A 20,030-nucleotide genomic window follows, 5' to 3' on the forward strand; every position below is an offset into this window, starting at 1 on the left:
TTATTAAATGTATTCGTATTTGTAGGATATAAATTATTGGAGCTATTTTATGCTTAAGTAATATGATTTTGATGAGTTATTATTATAGCTGATTTAGTTTCATTATAATTTTTTTTTTAATATTTGATTTATTCATATATGTTGAAGAAAAACTAACTCTTTTATTTAATTCATGATAGTCTAAAAAAAAAAAAAAAAAATAAAAGTATTGCATGCATTCCAAGGGAGAAATTATTCTATGAAGGTGAGACTTTGAACTTTGAAGAGCTTTCCACATGCAAAGAAACAGAGAAATATATACAGAGGAGGAAGAGAGAGAGTGAGTCCAAATAACAAATCAAAGTTTCAAAGATAGCCTCCTATATATATATATATATATATATATATATAAATACTAGAGCCTATGACCACACACTCATCCTCTCAATGAATTATTGGTCAATGTGTCACCTCAAAAGGATCAAAGGGGTTGCCATGCAACTATCAGAGATGCCATGGCACTTATACATCCTTTAAAAAAATGCCATTTGGACATTTGAAGCCATCTTCCTTGACTAAAGCTTTTAAGCCACAATTTGTTTCTTTGGCAGGACAAATTGGACCAACCCTACCACATGCAATGACATTCCTACACATTCTGAGGTCCAATCCTTGAGATCACATTCATTGATTTGGGTTTAAAAACTATGGACCACAATATCCTCTCTTCTTCTTCTTCTTCTTCTTCTTCTTCTTCTTCTTCTTCTTCTTCTTCTTCTTCTTCTTCTTCTTCTTCCTCCTTTCTTTTTCAAAGAAAACAACCAGAAAAAGAGTTTGGAATTTAGTAGTAGAAAGACAAGAAAGAAAGGAAATTATTCCAATTGACAATTGAAGTGTCCAATTTGAACATTCATTTGCCATGGTTGACCATCCCAGATGAAGGCTCCCCTGGTAGAGGACATTGGCTTACAAAGTATGGCTGCTAATAATTTTACTCACTTATCAAATACCCAAACTAAATATTCTTTTTTTCCTCTCAATGATTCAACTTATCAACATCTTTACTTAGTCTATCTCTTCATGTCTACAAACATAAAAGAAAGAAGGAAGAAAAGGACACCAGCTCCATATCTACGAGTTCTGGCCCATGCTTGCTTTTATCAGAATCACATTCTTCTTCCATTATGCTCTTAATTATTTACTCTTAATTTGTCCTTCAAAAGGTCTACAATCTAGATGCCTTATTACTTTATGCTTTGTGTATATATATATATATATATATATATATGATAAATGTCATTGTCCAAGATCGGAATTTATGCCTTCTATTTTTCTTCCAATTGAGTTGGATATTGTGAGAAAGTGATCAATGGATGACAGTTAGAGACTAATTTTTTCTCTTATGACTAATTCTCTCGGTCCAACCAGGAGAATGCGAAAGAAATTACACTAAAAAATAAGAAAAAAACGTCAAGGTGCACGCAGCTTGCTAATAAGGTGATTTAGTCACTAGAAAACTCTAGTTGACTCCCTCCATAGCTTTCATCACTTCCATTAAATGAAGTCATGCGTTAATAAACTCAGCATCTGTCATGGGAGTTAGAGAGAGGAGATATTATATGATGCTTATGATAATGTTTCTCTGATGATGCAGTGGCATGAATCATGCATGGGACTCTACATCTAGGGTCATGTCATGTGCATGTATATGATGAGTTGGAAGGCTAGCTTAAAAAGAAGCATAGGATAATACCATGCACCTAACAAAGTCCTCTTCACATAATAATAGTTCCTTTCACTTAGTGCCACAGTTAGGAAGCCTTTAATTTAATTCTCTTGTCCCACTTTGCTTGCACAAAAACTAATATAAAAGGACTAAGATCTAAATAAGTATAGTTTAATATCATCTCGATATGGATATGGGTTTCTTAATATTATAGTTTATTATTATATATATATATATATATATGTATTAGTTTGTTGCATTTTTTATTATTATTCAAGAGCTACCATTTCCTCTATACAAATGCATTTAAGCATCATCAAGCTTTAGTTAGTATATTAAGTCACTTAGTCTATACCTCAAGCTATGCGTATCGTGCTGCCAAACTGTTCTTCCAAGCTAATCGTATTATGAGTTATCAGCCAAGCCGAGTCGTTGTATATTAAACCACTAAACCACCAAATAATTTTATTCATAATAATTATTTGAAGTTGGAGTTAATCATATGACCTCCTTGGTCAAACATCAATACGGTGTTTAGTTACTTTTTTTTCTTTAGAGAAAATAGTCACTTTATTGGATTACACTTTCTAGCAACCAAACACCGACACAGGGTTCCTGGTCGGTGTTAGACCTTCCGTGGACGGCCCAAAGTTTGAAGAATATAATAAAAAGTTTAGCTAGTGTTGAGGCCCACAAAGGCCCAATAGTAGTTTAGGCCCAATAATGGTACCAAGCCCATTGTGTGCGAGAGCACATCAATGGTTCTCGCACACAATGGAGCCCACCCCACTAAGTGGTGTAAGGTTAGGAGGAGGCTTGCCATGTGACCTTGTGTTCATAAGCTTTTGTATTCATATCTATGCATATATTTATTTATAATTCGAAAAGAATTTTCCACGATAACGACTAGTTAACCACCAAAAGGTGGTGTGGAAAAAGTAAATGGAAGGAGTTAGTTGATTTTGGCCGCGTTTGGGAGAAAAATCTACACTAGTATTTGATAGTAAATAAAAATAATGGTGTAATAATTATCTTTAATTTAACATAAAATTAAGAATAAAAATTATAATTAAGCAGAAATATTTAATTTAGAAAAAAGGAGAGAAATTTTGACATGAAATATGAAATAATATTACTCAAATTATATAATTTTTATTATAAAAAAATATGCATTTAATATAAAAGATGAACACATTATGTTCTAAGAGTCTAATTTTACTATTACTAAAATCTAAGTGTTATTTGGGGTGCAAATAGCTCACTAAGGTTGACAGTAGCTTCATTAAGAATTTGAGTCTAATTAACAACAGGTGAAAAGGGCTCAATGGAGCTTGGTTTAATGGATGGTGGGCTTTGTGGGTCCATGATCAGGGTATACAAAGGAGGCTTTTAATATAAAGATAGATAGATAGATATGGAACAATACTTTTTAAGTAGTACTTTTAGCTTGTGTTGATGAGTACTTCCTTTCTATTCCAAATAGAATTCTCTTACTTGGTGCTGAATTAAACCATTATCTTCTGCATTTAATACATATTTATGGGGTAAATTCTGGATTAGTCTAACTTAAAATCTCCAATTCATTCTTAGCACATTACTGTCAAATTTGGTGAAAAAAACTTTTATATAAGTTGTTGAATATAAAAATGAATTTATTTAAATTCTTATTTAAGTTTGAAACAGAATTAGATGGGTTAAAAATTTAGTGGCAGACTTAAAACAGTAGAAAACTCAGGAGAAATGATCATGAGACTATAGTTGGAACAATGATTGATCCATTCATTGAAGCTAGTGAAACAAAAGCTAGGGACTGTGGTCTATGGGGCCCCCCCTCCTCCATTAATCTTTTAGTGATTAAAACCTCAGAAGATTACTTAAAAAAGGAAAATAATTAATTAACAAGCAAAATAAAAAGCATAAAATAATCTACAATTACAACCCGTTCTCCGAGATACTCTCCAAATGCGGCCGCCATACACCTACGCGGCTGCCACGTCGGATCTCCGACGAGCACCTCTCACTATTGCGAAGTCGTCTCATCTTATCATTGGACTTCTCGGTCACTTCCTTCCTCGTCCTCGTCCTCCTCCTTCTCGTCTTACTATTCGCCGCCTCTTCTTCCTCCTCCTCCGACGACGATGGCGGCGGCTTCTCGACCGCCGAGGTTGGGATGAGGAAGTAGATCTTCCCTCTCTTCAGCTCGGCGTCGGGCGGCAGCGTCGTCGCGGTAGACTGATCGCAGTCGTCGTCGTAGGCTGACGACGGCCTCCGCACGACGTGCCTCGGGTGCGCCCGCATGAGCTCGCCGGCGAGGACCCGGCCGCCGAGCTCCTCCACCCTCCCGTTGGCGTGCACGACGCGGACCACGTCGAGGGCGCCGCACGGGAAGATGCACGCAATGCAACACCTTATGCTCTCCATCATAATTTTTAATTAACAAACAAGATTAAAAAAGAAAAAAGATTTCTCTCTCTCTCTCTCTCTCTCAAACTTCTCCGAAGAGGTGAACGCGCAAACGCTACGTTGGCTCTTCGCGCGTATTATATAATAGCGGGAAAGTGGACCTCTGTAGAGAGGACACGTGGAAAGATCCCATTGGTCTGGAAGGTGTGGGGGTGAACAAAACCATGTGGACGAGTTGGGGTCGGAGGGTTTCCTCGGGTCACGTCGACGTCGACGTCGACTCCGCAACTATTTCGGTTGAAAAATTTGGCACTCTTTTTTAATTAAACTCATGCTAAGTGGGTTCTTAATCACCAAGATATTAGTGTGGGATTACATGAAAGCATACATCACACTCACATTCACATTCACATTCACATTCAAGCATATCTGTTTGAGATTTCACCAGCTTCCTGGTTGTAGTTGACAAACACTCACCAGTTTCCTCGTTTCACAGAAGCAGTAGAAAGTAGGAAGTGGGAGTTGGCTTTGTTGACATTTGCATCCAACTTTAGGTAAAGATGTGATAAGATACTACTGCAGACATGTAAAAGATTTTCTTTATGTCAGAACACTTGAAGAAAAGGAAAGCTCAATATTACTTTACTTGGGCCCATTGAGGCAGAGCAGAAGAAACTGTTATTGGGTGAAGACATGTCGCATTTGCTTTAAGAACTTTCCTTAAAGAAAAGAAAGAAAGAAAGAAAGAAAGAAATATAACAATAAAGTGGTGGTTGCTTCTCTATAATAACCTTTTTTTTTATGACCTTGTAGTCTTTGAACATGAGGTAATAACTCCAACTTTGCTTACACCACGGAGAGTGAGATAGGAAAAGTACTGGGGCTTACAAGGGTCATCTTTTTTGAAGGATTTGACTCTTGTTAGAGGACTTCTTTTAAGAATGATACAATTCCTTATCCCTTTGATATCCGATTCAGATGTGGTGGTCGGCTTTTTGAACCCCTCCCTAGAATTTGAAAAGTAGTAGTAGGAGGAGGTGAACGGTGTAAAGCTTTTCTGCAATAGTTTTTTTTATTTTAAATTTAAGTACTTCAGGGTCAGAGGGGAGAAGGCTAGCTAGGAATAATGGATTTGGTTATGATCTCTTTCCATCTTAAAAAAGAGCTGAAAATGACCACTCTGAGAGCTAAAAGTAAGCAGAGTTAAAGAAAGTAGATATTGACATCCAGAGAGAGCAGGCAGGGTCCACTTCGACGCACGCGAGCTAAGTGCCAATTATCCATCTGCAGGTAAAAATATTTTGTGGTAACTTTTTTCTTGGCACATATGAATGGTTTCACCAAGAAGCTTTTAAGAAAAATATATTATTACTAAGAGATTGAGGACGCCAAAGTTACTTAGAATCAATTTATTTCTAACTTCTATGTAGGATTTTAGTTTTATTTTTTTAAGAGAAGTGTCCTATTGTGAAAAGGGAATAATACCTCACCTGTCAATCCAATGAAGTGGATCATGGGGTCCAGGCAATGAGTGTCTCTTGAAGAAAACTTGGGTCTGATCCAAGCACTAGATATAAAGCTGGAGCCAATGTGATTCTCTCTCTCTCTCTCCCTCCCATCTGTAACAGGACAAGCTTTTACCATCAAAAGGAACAAACAGTGGAGAAGTGGAGGTAATGATGCTATCATCACAAGCTTCTACTGCAACGTTTCTTTCAACCGCACGGAAAAGTAGAGGATGACGAGGCCCCGCGTCTCATCCTCTTCGGTCTTCATCGCACATACGAAGAACTGCATATACCTGGCCCCCCCACCTTTTTTGTAATCTGGCTAAATTGCACTTTCCCTGCTAAAGAATAAAAAACATTCTTAAACCAGGAACAGAGATTGTAATTTAGATTACATGGCTCACGGGTTAGATCGTATATATATATACATATCCATATCAGCATTCTATATTTTAATTTTATCCACACACACAGAAAAAAAGAAATGCACCTTTCACAAAGTTATAAGTAGACTCATCCTTTCTCCTGACGCATTTGCCCAGGTTTTTATGTGTTCAGTAACCAGACAATTCTTAAGAAAGAGTATGATAAAAGATTTCAAAGATATGTACAAAAGCAGCTTAACTTGCCTACTGCAAAAGTTCACTCAGAAGGATCTATGAAGCAATGATGTCTCCCTAAATATATGATTATTAGATCATCACAACTGAACAACTATACAAACCCTTGACAATAAAGATTTAGAATGGATGGAGCAGATTTGTTCTAGCAGCTGATTGAACAAGAAAGCAATTATCCTATCTGCCTATTCAAAACAAATAATTGTCCGGAATCTCCATTCAACAGGAAAACCTCTAAAGGAATGTATGATGATGCCGATGATGAAAATCTAGTGGATGGCTGAAGAATTCTGCTTCCTTTAGGGCACTGGATGGTCAGAATGCGTGGGCCAGTCCTCATCTTCCAAATCTGCAAAGGAGCACCTTTATCTCGTCAGATGTGAAATTGACACAAGAAAGCAAGAATTATAGGATGCTGCGTCATAAGATCAAAGATATGATTGCAAAAGTTGATGCATGCTACGTAGAAGTTCACAAAAATCTACAACTACAATTATGCATCATATGGATCTTACATATATTTTGTGAAAGCTTCTATGTTCAATTTTTTAGGAAGGGCATCCTATAATTATTTGATAATAATAATAATAGTTCAGTTAATTTAATTCATTCCACAACATATAGACCACAGCACACTGTCATTAAAAAAAAGTCTTCTTCCACTATATGTGACCGGTTAGAAAGCAGGACTCAATTTGACAATTTCACATAGGGATTGAACTTCTTTCAATTGTCAACCTGGTGCCAGGTACAATACTAAAAACTAGTAGGCTACTTGACAAGTAAAGATATCTTTCGTAGCAGTTTAAGCCAGTGAGACAGAAGACAACCGCACAGTTTCCCCATGAAAGAAAATGATGGAATACTAGTGTGTTCGAATACAAGGAAACATCTCCATCTTCATGATACAAATCTACAATAAAACAAAAAGGTCACGAAAAGGTCGAACGGAAATCCAATTGACAAGCACCCTCATATACAACTTGAGAGATTTCTTTAGTGAGATGTCACATGTTCAGCCAATAAGACTGTTGGCCGATCCAGCCAATATGTGCTTGAAGATTGGGGATGAAGAACAAAAATTCATCCCATTCAAGATAATTTTTCAATAATTAAATGGGGATCTGGAAGATATCATATTCAGCTGAAGATCAAATATCTCTAGAGGAACCATGTATTCCACTCCAACAATCAAAGAACTAAGTAACTTGTAGAAATCTTCATGGACATGGCTATTTAATTTTTTCATGCTAGATTCAATCAAAGTCAACAGGCAATTGGTTTGAGTCCTAAGCTTTTATCATTAGTTCAATGTGATCATGTATGCTAGAGGCCAACGATGTCCATGCTGATTCTCGGTCAGCACGCCCCTACTGGCACGAATTGACGTGCCTTTGACATTTTTCTAATATAATTTTTAAGGTACTTAAAGATATTTTTGAGTCTTCGGCACATCAATTTTTAATTTTTGGTTTGGATATATGTATTAAAGCATACATTAGTCTTTTAATTATATTATTTTTGCGAATAAACTATTTTATTTAATATATAACAATAGTCAAATAAAAACATTACTCAATACGTAATACGATCAAATATATTTATTAAAACTAATATTAATCATTGAACACTCTATAATATAATTGAATATTCCATAATATGATTGAAATAGAAAAAAAATTAAAAAAAGGTTTTACATGATACATCATGTTTGTCCCATCATAAAAAAATGTCAGATAAAATATTTTAGATTTATTGCTTTAATGAATCCGTTTCAGATATAAAAAATCTATTTTGAACCTCACGTGACCCGTGCCGATCCGGCAAAGGTCGTCACACACTTGTATTGGTTGCAACTGCTTGACATAGAGGTGTACTGACCGGCACGACAATAATTTTTAGAGATAATGAGCTCATCTAAGGAAAAATAGCCCCTTTTACTTAAACATAACTAATCAGGGCAGAGAACACAAATATAGGACATAAATGCAAGATCAGAAAATTTCTTTATTTAATGTTCTCCATAGAAAGAGAATGAGATAGACCATAAGATAAATTTAGGTTTCAACAAAGAATTTCAAAAATGAAAAAGAAGATCGCTTCTCAAATTGGTATGCAAAGAAGAAAGTTTCATGTGCCCTTTCTCCACATTAAAATAACTAATAGAATGGCCTAATAATCCCCCATAAGAGTTTTATGTATGAAAATTACTGAGCTAGTGATTTGGAAAATTTCAGGCCATCTGTTATGTCAAGAAATAGCAAAATATAAAAATCTAAAGAAGCTCTGAGAAAGTTATCATGTCGAAAAGTGTTTTTACTAAATCAGAAAAAGTAGAAAAATCTATGAAGAAGCTCTGAGAGAGTTCTCATGTTTGAAAGTGTCTTTACTTGAAATCATACAACTTATCCATCTGTCATATCATGTGCAGAAAAGGACAAATTTCGGACCAACACTTTGCACCAAATAGTTTTGTTGAAAAGTTACAACTTTGTTACTTCTGATCAGTACTTCTAGAATAACAGCACAGAGTAACCCTTTGTCCCTTTCTCAATCATTAGCATTGCAATATAAAAAAAAAAAATTGAATAACTTCTCAAGAGATAGTACCAAGAATGATAAATTAAAAAATTTATAAGTACCTCAATTATTCCTTTACGTGGTGCATGAATTGCTAAACACAAGCAATAGTCACTTTTCCCATATTCATAGTAACTTGAACTTGATGATGACTCATCTCTGTTTACCAGCATCTCCATGAAAAGGCAGCAAGCATCACGATAGCCCTAAAGAAGGAAAAATCATCTGCATTATAATGTGAAAGAAATTATCACATGAAAACACCTCTAAATTCAACTTGATCCGTCACCTTCCACAATCGTACAACAACTAATGCCTGAGTGTCTAGAAGTAGAATACGGCCGAGAGAATCTGTTATTGCAGCCAATGTACCACTAGGGGACAAAGTTAATTTCTCTCCCTTCCTTGGGGAATCTTTTAGACATGTTAAAGGTGAAGCTACAAAATTAAACAGCTTGAATAAGTTACATGTATTTGTAAAAGTTAAAACATCATATATCATTATTGATTATAAATATTTGTTAAATAGTTCACCAAGCTACTGTAACATATTTTATCATTTATTAGATGCTAAACTATTGTAGATATTCGAATTGAACAATAATGGAAACAACATATCAGGGGAAAATGTGAATAACGGATTACCAAGGTGGTGCACAACAAATTATTGATCATGAAAAATTAAATGGAGATGCAACAAAACTGTATCATAATAAAGACATTCGAAGAGCTAGGCCCCCATCTTAAGATAGAGGAGCTGACACAAAGAATAGAATCGATTGAAGGGCGACACTGTATAGCTGCATATGTTTGTATTCCATGGTGAACCTCATCTGATACAACTGTTTACACTTTATACTTTGACCACCTTGAACATTAATTTCCATCTGGATCTGTATCCAGATCCACTCTGAATATGTTTCAATTACAACATATCCAACTGAATGTGACCCCATTAAAGACTTAAAAGTCTTAAACCAGGTAAATAGAAATTACCACTGGTGTCATGTTCTAGTTTCTATCTAATATCCATTGTAAATTTGCAATAAATGTGTTCAATACTAGGACACCCTAAGTACTTCTAAAATTGCTATGCATCATATATTCAAATATCCTTGCTGCCAACTGGATTTAGAAACAACTAATGTAAGAGGAAAAAATGACTTGGTATTGACCTTTAGCAAATGATTGAGGCGCCGGCCTGGAGTTCTTTGTTGAGGTTTGCTCACTCCGCCATATCATTTTCGAAAAGGATGAAATGGTTGAGAATGTTGCAGGCACTACCTTTGACAAAATTGCTCCAACTAAAGACCGGCTCCTATTCTCTGAGAGCCTGTGTAGCAACCAAGAAACAACAAGAGGCAAAAAGAAATAAATAAATAATAGTACACACAAAGCAAAGAAAAATGCCAGTCCGCAAATGTTTGCATATCATTTGCTAGAAGGACGTAAATAATCTCTTATTGAGATTACAAGGTTAAGTGAAACTTGCCTATACGCAGAGATGACAGCATCATGTCCAATTGCAACTGCACAGTAGTGACGCTGATTCGACTGCCCAGCAATAAAAGCAGCTGAATTCAATACCAGAATAGCCTCAGAGAGCTTCCAGTAGAATCTAACTTACACAACACTGAACAAACTTCTGGATTAATAAGCAGAACAAAAACATTAACAGTGAAGCGTAATTAACCTGAAGTTCCAATAATGGAGGCGGCATTAACCCAACAACTGCGGCATCAGCGCAAGATCCAAACTTGTTAATGTTCCACAGCTGAAAGGGTATTCTCCTAAAGGAACTCTCATCCTCTGCCTCCTCCTTCCTAAACCTATCGTCCCAAAGCCGCGAACCCTCTTCTTGAAACCATCTCTCGAGCATACTCTATAGAACAGAATCAAACCACGATTTTTCAGTTTAACAAGAACCTCGAATCATAATATGATCCAATCCGCATCAGAAAAAAACGAAATAATTTTAACAAAACCGCGTCCAATAGTGTAAACCAAATCCAAATCATAAGAATTAAATCTTTTAAACAAACCTGGATATCTGAGCCATCAAATCGAGCAATTATGCCGGATAATACCACGCAGAGCTCCCCAGAACCCGAATCTTGGGAAGAACCCTTGCCCTCGCGAAACCTAAGCCGCAGTACACTTCCAGGATATATACTCTGAAAAGATCCAGAAACAAATCAATTTTCGAAAAGTCTAACAGATCAAGAAAAGAAAGGAAGGGAGGAAGAAAGAGGGAACCTGCTTGTGGATGAGATCGCCGGAAAGGGAGTAAATGAGGAGGAAACCAACGGAGGTGGCGACAGCGAGGGTGAGGAGGTCGCCGAAGGGGAGCCACTCAATGGCGGCGATGTGGCCGTCGGAGGAGGAGAGGGAAGGGTGGACGGAGGAGGCGACGTCGGAGTTGGAGGAGGAGTTGGACCAGGGGAGGAGGAGGATCAGGGAGTGAGAAGAGTGTGCGATGGCGAGGGAATGAGAGTGGAAGGCGAAGAGAAGGGAGGGATCAGAGAGCCAACCTTCGCGCTCGCCGGCCCCGAGATCTCCGAGCTCGTCGCAGGCGATGCAGCCCACCTCTGTCAGATGCGATCGCCGCGCCATCAAGGTGCTTCTCGATGGAGAGAGATCGAGGAAAGGAGAGAGAATTAAGAGGAATAAAAAAACGGAAATGAAAGATGGGGAAATCGTAAAGCAGTCCCTGTGATTTGTAATTTTGTAGTATTAGTCCCTGTAGTTTAACTTTCAGATCAGCTTACAGCCTAACACCTTACAACTTACAAGTGATAACTGATAACTGACAAATATAACCCCAAATCATTTATATTTTATGCAAAAGACTCCACAAAGGAAATTAGTTATTGTCGAAGGTGTTAAATGCCAAATTCCGATACCGTGGTTTTGAAGCGACTGATCTGCAATCTGTGGGGCGAGAGAGAGAGAGAGAGAGAGAGAGGGAGAGAGAGACGATGATCAGCAACAACTGATTACTTGTGCTCTCTCTCTCTCTCTCTCTGGCCACGGCGCTCTAAATCTCTTTCTCTCCCGCCGGCCCCGATGGCCGACGATAAGGTAGTAACTCTCTTCGTTCTCTCCTCTTCTTTGTCCTTTATTTGCACGATCTTCTCTTATGGATTTCTTATCTCAATTCGATGTTCTAGGTCTCACTCTTCGACTAGATTTTCGATTTGAGATTCTTTCTTTTGCTCTCCCGCTCGTTTTTTATCAGTTTCTTAGAAGTTTTGGATCGACGGTGTTGACTGGCGTTACCTGATCTGTATTACTTTACGCCTCCTTGATGCCAAATATACTTCCCCCTTTTTCGCTTGCTTGCTCTGCAATTAATCTCCTTCCTGGATTTCTTGATGAGGATGGTGTTGGCCAGTGTTTATTCTTTCCAAATTTTTTTTTCCCCTTCTTTTCTTATATAATTGCAACTTTAAGAGTACTCTTGATGCCTTTCTCTGAGGGCCTTCGTCGTTTTGTCTTTCTCTTCTGCTGTTGTTCCCAAGATGATGGTGATTTGTGTTTGATTAGCTTTATGTTAGCTATGTCAACTTTTGTAGCTAAATTTAGTTTTGCTAAGTGAATTATTTGTCACAGAAGCCATCTGCTGTCGAGGGAAATGATCCGGTCACGGGTCATATCATCTCCACCACCATCAGCGGCAAAAATGGCGAACCAAAGCAGGTCATTGTCCTAAAAGTATTTGATGTTAACTTAGGTATTGAATTCTTGCTTTAATGGGTGGATATGCTTCGCAGACCATCCATTACATGGCAGAGCGTGTCGTTGGGACTGGTTCTTTCGGAGTTGTTTTCCAGGTCTGTTTCTTTGCTCTTGAAGGTTTGAATACTTGTGATCCCAATTAGTGTTTTGGTGACATATGTAATTGTTATTTGACAGGCCAAATGCTTGGAAACTAGGGAGACTGTTGCAATTAAGAAGGTTTTGCAGGATAAAAGATATAAAAATCGTGAGCTGCAATTGATGCGATCGATGGATCATCCTAATGTGATTTCTCTGAAACACTGCTTTTTCTCCACTACAAATAGAGATGAGCTTTTCCTCAACCTGGTCATGGAATTTGTACCTGAATCTTTATACCGAGTTTTGAGGAATTACTGCAGCGTGAACCAAAGGATGCCGCTTATATATGTGAAGCTTTATACTTATCAGGTATGTACTATCATAGTCTCTTCTTTAACTTTTCTTCTGTGGATGTGCTCGTGGAAGTTATCAGGTCTTTTATGCAGATATTTAGAGGCTTAGCCTACATACATAACGTTCTGGGAGTTTGCCATAGAGATGTGAAACCGCAGAATCTTTTGGTACGTCTGGTCTCAGATTCCTTGAAGTTCTCCATCTTAGTTAAAAAGAATTAATTTATGTCTAAAATGTCTTCTTATTATCATTTAATGGAAAATTTGTAGGTGGATCCTCATACTCACCAAGTCAAGCTTTGTGATTTTGGAAGTGCAAAAGTTCTGGTACTATTTTACTTAGCCAGAAGCTAATTGGCGTTTGATATTATAATTATGTAATTAGGACTGGTACTTTGATAGGATTTTGTTATCTATAACCTTTCATAGAAGTCTTAAGGAACATAATCATTTTGCAATACTTGACTTTTTTCTCTGTATTTTTTTTTCCCTTCTGTTGGCACATGAATGTTTGGTTGCATATCACACTTTCAAGATACCTTTCCTTGTGACTACTTTTTCTTGTTGAGATCCTTTTCTTTTTCTTTTCATTGAACTGCAATATCAGACTAAGGGTGAAGCAAACATTTCGTACATCTGCTCTCGTTATTATCGGGCTCCTGAGCTGATATTTGGTGCCACAGAATATACGACATCAATCGATATATGGTCAGCAGGCTGTGTTCTTGCTGAATTACTTCTTGGTCAGGTCAGTGATACTCTTCATCATGTTTCATTAGTTTGAGAATACATATTTATTTGATTCTCCATTGAGCTCCAATGATTCTAACCCAAAGAAGTTCCTATCAGCCATTATTTCCTGGAGAAAGTGCTGTCGGTCAGCTTGTCGAGATAATCAAGGTAATTCTGCACTCCTTATTGGTTATTATGTTGATCTTTTTCTTGTACTTAAACTTATTTTGAATTCAAGGAGATTTTATAATTCTTTTCTGGTTTTAGATTTGTGATTTCGTGAAAGTTATGTGCCAATGGTTGTTAAGTGCTATTTGTGCAGGTCCTTGGCACTCCTACTCGCGAGGAAATTAGGTGCATGAATCCGAACTATACTGAGTTCAAATTTCCACAGATAAAAGCTCATCCATGGCACAAGGTTGGAGAGCTTATAACCTTCTTATCCTTTTTTATTAGTAGGATGCCTACAATTTCATTTTCTTCGCAATCCATAGTATCTACATTGATGAGAGAATTACATATATAGTTGAAGTAACAAAGAAGGTTCTAAGTGTCCACTTCTTTTCCTGTTTCACATGCCTCTTAATCTTTCAGTTTCCACAGTTTCAGTAGTATTGGACTATTGGTTTTGGTAGAAAAAAATCTTGAACTATTTATGAAAAATTTATAGAACATAGAAGCACCCAGGAAGCATATATTATGATATTGTTTTATATCAGATTGATTTTCAGAATACAGCAGCTGGAAGGGCGTGTACCTTAATCTTCATTTTAATGTGCTAAAGTATATTTACATGATGCCTCATTACCTCATACAGCTAGAAAAGACCCTTACCGCAAGCACTGGACTTGTTAAGGTAATGTGGTTACTCCTGAGTGTCAATTACCAGATGGCATAATTTGGTAATATGCAATCAGCAGGAGTACAGCGGGAATCATTATGTCATCTGTTAATAAAATTTAGATGTTCTTTTTCATGTAGCTGTTACAAATATCATAATACTTGGTTATTTGAAGAATTCCATAATGTGTTCTAAACTTCCAATATTCAGATTTTCCACAAGCAAATGCCACCAGAAGCAATCGATCTAACTTCACGCCTTCTCCAGTACTCCCCAAGTCTGCGTTGCACTGCTGTGAGTTATTTTGTTTCTCTATAGCACTTCTCTAAGTTGGTGAAGCAGACAATTTCATTGTTAACAAGTCATCTTTGTAATTTGTATCACATACCTACAGACAACTTTATGTAGTGAGTGCAATTCCGAATAAGTTTTATCTTTCCATATAAGTAGCAACAGGTTTTTGTAGGCATTCGCTTTCTGCCTTTTTTAACCGAAAGAGCTCAAACACTGAAGGATGCATTTTCCTCGCTTCTTGCTTAACCGGCTTGGGATTGGAGTGTACAACCAAGCAGTGCTACTCCTCCAAGGAGACCTATTAATGTAGTCATTCACTATAATCTGTAGAATCTTAAGCTCTCTGTTGGATGCTTTCTTCGTCAGACAAGGGGTGTGGTCAATATTGTCTTTATGGGTCAAATCAAGGGCTAAACTTTTAGTTTAGTTGCTCTAAGAGACTATCTTGGGTTTCACTTGCACTGCTGCTGAAGTTTTTGGCTACTAGTGTGTAATTTGTAAACTTCATTTAGTAGCCAACAGAAAGAAACATCTAATTTTCTGGATACAGGAAAAATATATGGGAATGATCATTGAATATTTTAAGATTGAGGTTATTTACTGTATCTTTACAATTGAATTTTGCTTTTCATTTTTTAAAGCATTTGATCTTTTATGCTGCAGCTTGAAGCTTGTGCCCATCCCTTTTTTGATGAGCTAAGAGAATCAAATGCACGTTTACCAAATGGCCGCCCTCTGCCTGGTCTCTTTGACTTCAAACTAGATGTAATGTTTTGAATTTGTTAAATGCTCCATGTCCATGTAAATATTCTCTTCATCATAGTGCTAGTGCTATAATTTTTCTGAAGCTAATTTAACATGATGTCTTAGGCTAGTTAATGAATGCATCAAAAATGAGGAACAGCCGATGGTTACATATGACAGAAAAATGCTCAAATTTATCAGCATATTATGGTGGAAACATATGTTTTCTAATTTTTAAGTTTTTTCTGCTAGTTAAAGTGTCAAATAACCATGTTAGAGGTCATATAAAGTCAACAGATCCCATTATTACTATGTATGAGTAACTTTATCCCTGTCCATCCATGCATATGTATCCCTGACCTGGGGCCCCTGGAATCCGTCCCTTAGCCTTGTGATTTGGATAGTATCTTTTGCTTATTTGGTCATATAACAAAGACTGGTTTATTGTAATATCCATGGAGTATTCATTCAAATTTTCTGCAGATAAATGGCGCTTCACCAGATCTCATCTGCAAGCTGATTCCAGAACACTTGAGACGCAAACCAATATAGATTTTCTACATGGAGCTGGGACCTATAATCACCTTAAATGATCTATGTACTGCAGTCGGTAGCAATGGAGATTGCTTAGATGCATTATGAAGTTGGACCACGCTGTGGGGTGGTTCTTGCATTAGTCTTGCTCTCAGGATCTGTATACTTAGAAATTTCTGCAAGATGTTGAGTTTTCAGAAATGCAAGCTGCGCCTCATGACGAGAAGTGGCAGGTTTCTTCAGCTGTGGAATATTACGCTCATGTTCGACGATGTCAATGTTCTCAATTACTTTCTTGTTCTGTTTTAGAGTCAGTGTAACGCAGAATTTGAATAGATTTTGCTTTGTAATTTGTTGGTCTTTGTATAAATCATCTCTGTAGCTGATTCAGAGTTTTAAAGTTGTAAAGCTGGAAATCAGAATCTTCTATTCATGTCCTAATTAGTTGGAAGCTCTTCAAACTCTCCTCAATCTTCTGATGATTTTGATGAAAGAAACATTGATGTCTCCCAGCAGCCTAATTAGCTATATGCAAACATTGATCTCTTCTCCCATGCGTTAACTTATGCACTCTTTTAAGATAAATACAACCTCTTCTACTGAACGAATTTAGAGAAAACAACCAGAAGCCTACTTGGTATATTTTAGTACGAAAAATGGAATAAATAACAATTTCTAAAAAATGAAATAAAAAAATATATATATGAAAACGAATTGGAACCATAAAAAAGAATATAAAAACATCTTCCGATCTGCCGGATTCGAACCAGCGACCTAAGGATTATCTGCACATACTACAGTCCTCCGCTCTACCAACTGAGCTAAGATCGGTGTTGTAGTATCTAAATTTTAGAATATAAAAGGATCTTTTTTTGCGTTTAAAATTCCATCCAACTTTCGCGGGCTATTGGCCAACCTCCGAAGTTTCCAAAACAGGAAGCAGACTAAAAACGGCTACTTTCTATTATCTTCTCTCCATTCCATCAGCTCACCTTTTCTTTCTCCCTCTCTCTCTACATGGACCTTCCATACTCCATCTCCTAGATAGAAGGAGAAGGAGAAGAAGAAGAGGAAGCCCCTCGGTCGTCCCTTTGCTTGTTGATCTTAGAGCACCCTAGGAAGTTACCAATTCCTTCTCTTATTCCCGAACCAACTCCAAAATTTATCCCCCATCCTCTCCTTACCTCATTTGGAGAGGTGGGTCTCCCTCCTCTAGAATCTATCTGCTGCACTTATACAATATAAGTGTTTTCCCTTATCTTCTCTTGTCTTCAATAAATCTCTCATTTGTTCCATTTGAGAGGTGGATTGAGCTCCAGTGATCCAATTGCCGCTGTCTAATGATTAAGTTTCTCAAGAGAGTATACAGCCTTGACAGGTTCTTTTTCTGCACAAGAACGTCGGGAAATTCGAACTGCAAGGCTCATAATAGCCTAGTTATGGAGAGTAATACGTCGACGGTGGACGACAAGCCATCGTCGACGAACTACCAAGATTCGAGGTCGAAAAGAGGACCCAAGTCGCGCCTTAGCAAGGAAGGAGGATGCAATGGCCATCCCTCAGGTGAGTCAGATGCCTTCAGATAGACTGTATCTGGATTTCTAATGCCCAATGCGTTGTGTTTGAGAGCCAAAATTTTCTCTCTTTTCTTTCTTTCTTTCTTTCTAATAGATATGGATTTGATGAAAGAGAGGTTTGTAAAGCTGTTATTGGGTGAAGACATGTCAGGTTCCGGCAAAGGAGTTTCTTCTGCTCTGGCTCTCTCCAATGCCATCACCAACCTTGCAGGTAGAGAATTCAATCCTATTTGCCACAATGATAATGTCAGTTTGCAAGGCTAATTCTCTCTAAATTTTGGATATCTTCGAATAATTCTTTCTTTGCCCAAGTGCCCAAGAATTGGAGTCCTATAATTTCCAGCACCAGTTAGCCATTCTAACTGTTCTCTGTAATTGTTCAGCTTCTGTATTTGGTGAGCAACGGCGTTTAGAGCCCATGTCAGCAGAGAGGAAGGGAAGGTGGAGGAAAGAGATAGATTGGCTTTTATCTGTCACTGATTATATTGTAGAGTTTGTTCCTTCTCAACAATTATCAAAGGATGGAACAAATATGGAGGTCATATAATTAATTACACGATTTCAATTCTATTACCAAAAAATATCATAAATTTTCTTTCTTCTTACTTCTATATTTACAGATAATGGTAACTCAGCAACGAAGAGATCTTCACATGAACATCCCCGCCTTGCGAAAGCTTGACGCCATGCTCATAGTAAGGAAGGCTATACACAACTTTAAAGAGACTTAGGAATTGAACTCTTGAGAACTTGAAAGTAACAAACGTTAGCAATTTTTCCTTGATTGAAAACAGGAGTACCTTGACAACTTCAGTGGCCACAATGAGTTCTGGTACTTGTCCAGAGATGCTGATGAATCCGAGAAGGGTAATTCACAGAGGGAGGATGACAAATGGTGGCTCCCGACCGTTAAAGTGCCGCCAAAGGGGCTATCTGATGTCTCGGGGAAATGGCTTCAGCATCAGAAGGAGCTTGTCAACCAGGTGCTCAAAGCTGCTATGGCTATAAATGCTAATGTTCTAATGGAGATGGAGGTTCCTGAAGCATATGTAGAATCGCTCCCAAAGGTTATGCGACAATTTCAATTCACATTTAGCATATCTATAAATTCCATACTTTTATATTGATCGCCTGAATTGTGATGATTTCTTATAAAATTATCCTAAGAGTTATGTTCCTGAATTAAACTCGGCTTATTTCTTATTTCATATGGTAGAATGGAAGAGCAAGCCTTGGAGATTCAATCTATCGAAGCATAACTTTTGATGTTTTTGATCCTGAAGAGTTCCTATCATCTCTTGATTTGTCGACGGAGCATAAGATTGTCGACCTCAAGAACCGGATCGAGGCGTCTACCGTCATTTGGAAGAGGAAGATGCACAACAAAGATGCCAAATCTCCATGGGGGTCAGCTGTCAGCTTAGAGAAAAGAGAGCAATTCGAAGAAAGAGCAAAGACTATCTTGCTCATCCTCAAGCATAGATTTCCCGGAATTCCTCAGTCAGCGCTTGACATAAGCAAGATTCAGTACAACATGGTAGAGAGGAACAAGTCTTTGATTCTAGTACTATTGAAGAACTACTAGTTTCATCAAATTTAATATCTATTGCATGTTTCTTCAGGATGTTGGATACTCTATATTGGAGAGCTACTCAAGGATTTTAGAGAGCTTAGCATTTACAGTATTGTCGCGAATTGAGGACGTTCTTTACGCCGATTCTCTTGCGAAAAATCCAACTCTTGGGAAGTCGAAAGGAAGGCCATCCTTGACAGATTCAGAAGCAGTTACAGTGAGTGCTCTTGATCCCGAAGGGGAGATCGAGAAGCTAAATAAAATGGAACCACCTGCTTCAATGACACTATCAGATTTTATGGGCTGGCACTACGATCAAGATTCTGATGCAGAGGAGGATTCAGGTAAACTGGAGGCGACGAAGAACGTACAAGACGGAAAGCTTGTGAAAATACTTCCTAACGTTGTAACTCATAAGAAGTTTTCCTTCATGGAGAAACTTGAGAACTTGGGAGGGTTGAGAAGCCCAACATCACGCCATTAATAGTTATGCTAAAGAAAAAGAGACTTAAGGCAACAGATGCATGTATATAGCTGAGAAGTGTCACAAAGAGCTGTCATAATGAATGTATACATCCGAGTAGCAGAATGTAATCTGGTTTAACACTATTTTAGGCGAACTGATGGATATGATACGAGGAAAAGTTATTGAGTTGACTACTAGTTTTTCCTCGCCAAAATTTTCTCCTCCCAAGAGAGGTTTGGCAATTCCGACTCATCATGGAAACAAGCTCCTGCTAGGTGTAA

At 37.6% G+C, this 20,030-nt stretch overlaps 4 protein-coding genes and 1 non-coding gene across 8 annotated transcripts; 2 read left to right on the top strand and 3 right to left on the bottom strand.

Moving 5' to 3' along the window:
• Positions 1-3,637: 3,637 nt before the first annotated feature.
• Positions 3,638-4,126, bottom strand: LOC140773293 (uncharacterized). Its single transcript, XM_073115769.1, has one exon. It carries the CDS (start codon positions 4,124-4,126, stop codon positions 3,638-3,640), a length of 489 nt encoding a protein of 162 aa, XP_072971870.1.
• A 651-nt stretch (positions 4,127-4,777) lies between these two features.
• LOC140773042 (uncharacterized) lies at positions 4,778-11,490 on the bottom strand. 3 transcript variants are annotated; one of them, XR_012106399.1, is made up of 10 exons: positions 11,073-11,490; positions 10,859-10,990; positions 10,510-10,698; positions 10,309-10,370; positions 9,992-10,149; positions 9,106-9,254; positions 8,879-9,022; positions 6,469-6,585; positions 5,599-5,954; positions 4,778-5,392 (listed from the first exon to the last, which is right to left on the bottom strand). XR_012106399.1 is itself a non-coding variant. In XM_073115375.1 (8 exons), exons 1-8 carry the CDS (start codon positions 11,427-11,429, stop codon positions 6,409-6,411), a joined length of 1,368 nt encoding a protein of 455 aa, XP_072971476.1. In that variant the 5' UTR covers positions 11,430-11,489; the 3' UTR covers positions 5,996-6,408. The 3 variants fall into 3 exon arrangements, 1 of the variants encoding a protein (XP_072971476.1); XR_012106398.1 differs by having other exon boundaries at positions 5,599-5,957; positions 11,073-11,489; XM_073115375.1 differs by lacking the exons at positions 4,778-5,392; positions 5,599-5,954 and having other exon boundaries at positions 5,996-6,585; positions 11,073-11,489.
• A 246-nt stretch (positions 11,491-11,736) lies between these two features.
• Positions 11,737-16,597, top strand: LOC140773044 (shaggy-related protein kinase eta-like). 2 transcript variants are annotated; one of them, XM_073115376.1, is made up of 12 exons: positions 11,737-11,897; positions 12,429-12,515; positions 12,590-12,649; positions 12,732-13,004; positions 13,082-13,156; positions 13,259-13,315; positions 13,596-13,736; positions 13,838-13,888; positions 14,043-14,138; positions 14,772-14,855; positions 15,519-15,620; positions 16,083-16,597. In XM_073115376.1, the coding sequence occupies exons 1-12, from the start codon at positions 11,883-11,885 to the stop codon at positions 16,149-16,151; spliced, it is 1,110 nt and encodes a 369-aa protein (XP_072971477.1). In that variant the 5' UTR covers positions 11,737-11,882; the 3' UTR covers positions 16,152-16,597. The 2 variants fall into 2 exon arrangements, with proteins under 2 accessions (XP_072971477.1, XP_072971478.1); XM_073115377.1 differs by having other exon boundaries at positions 11,755-11,897; positions 12,432-12,515.
• A 282-nt stretch (positions 16,598-16,879) lies between these two features.
• On the bottom strand, positions 16,880-16,964 carry TRNAY-GUA (transfer RNA tyrosine (anticodon GUA)). The gene is given in 2 exon segments: positions 16,880-16,915; positions 16,928-16,964. It is a non-coding gene; the product is annotated as a tRNA-Tyr (tRNA).
• An 842-nt stretch (positions 16,965-17,806) lies between these two features.
• LOC140773354 (rho guanine nucleotide exchange factor 8-like) lies at positions 17,807-19,955 on the top strand. The gene is made up of 6 exons (XM_073115856.1): positions 17,807-17,921; positions 18,094-18,248; positions 18,331-18,405; positions 18,505-18,777; positions 18,927-19,247; positions 19,333-19,955. The coding sequence occupies exons 1-6, from the start codon at positions 17,807-17,809 to the stop codon at positions 19,765-19,767; spliced, it is 1,374 nt and encodes a 457-aa protein (XP_072971957.1). The 3' UTR covers positions 19,768-19,955.
• The last annotated feature ends 75 nt before the right edge of the window (positions 19,956-20,030 follow it).

The sequence above is a fragment of the Typha angustifolia genome, chromosome 13 (genome assembly GCF_048772165.1).
Source record: "Typha angustifolia cultivar Huaian chromosome 13, ASM4877216v1, whole genome shotgun sequence".
In the NCBI taxonomy this organism is placed as follows: domain Eukaryota; kingdom Viridiplantae; phylum Streptophyta; class Magnoliopsida; order Poales; family Typhaceae; genus Typha; species Typha angustifolia.

Excerpts from the sequence above, each read along its gene's own strand:
- LOC140773044 (XM_073115376.1), top strand. Across the intron at positions 13,157-13,258 it reads TGAAACCGCAGAATCTTTTG|GTGGATCCTCATACTCACCA; the intron begins GTACGTCTGGTC and ends GAAAATTTGTAG. Across the intron at positions 14,139-14,771 it reads AAGCTCATCCATGGCACAAG|ATTTTCCACAAGCAAATGCC; the intron begins GTTGGAGAGCTT and ends TCCAATATTCAG.
- LOC140773293 (XM_073115769.1), bottom strand. The coding sequence starts at position 4,126 with ATGGAGAGCATAAGGTGTTGCATTGCGTGCATCTTCCCGTGCGGCGCC.
- LOC140773042 (XM_073115375.1), bottom strand. The coding sequence starts at position 11,429 with ATGGCGCGGCGATCGCATCTGACAGAGGTGGGCTGCATCGCCTGCGAC. Across the intron at positions 10,991-11,072 it reads GCGATCTCATCCACAAGCAG|AGTATATATCCTGGAAGTGT; the intron begins GTTCCCTCTTTC and ends GGATCTTTTCAG. Across the intron at positions 10,699-10,858 it reads TTGATGGCTCAGATATCCAG|AGTATGCTCGAGAGATGGTT; the intron begins GTTTGTTTAAAA and ends TCTGTTCTATAG.
- LOC140773354 (XM_073115856.1), top strand. The coding sequence starts at position 17,807 with ATGGATTTGATGAAAGAGAGGTTTGTAAAGCTGTTATTGGGTGAAGAC. Across the intron at positions 17,922-18,093 it reads TGCCATCACCAACCTTGCAG|CTTCTGTATTTGGTGAGCAA; the intron begins GTAGAGAATTCA and ends GTAATTGTTCAG. Across the intron at positions 18,406-18,504 it reads AGCTTGACGCCATGCTCATA|GAGTACCTTGACAACTTCAG; the intron begins GTAAGGAAGGCT and ends GATTGAAAACAG.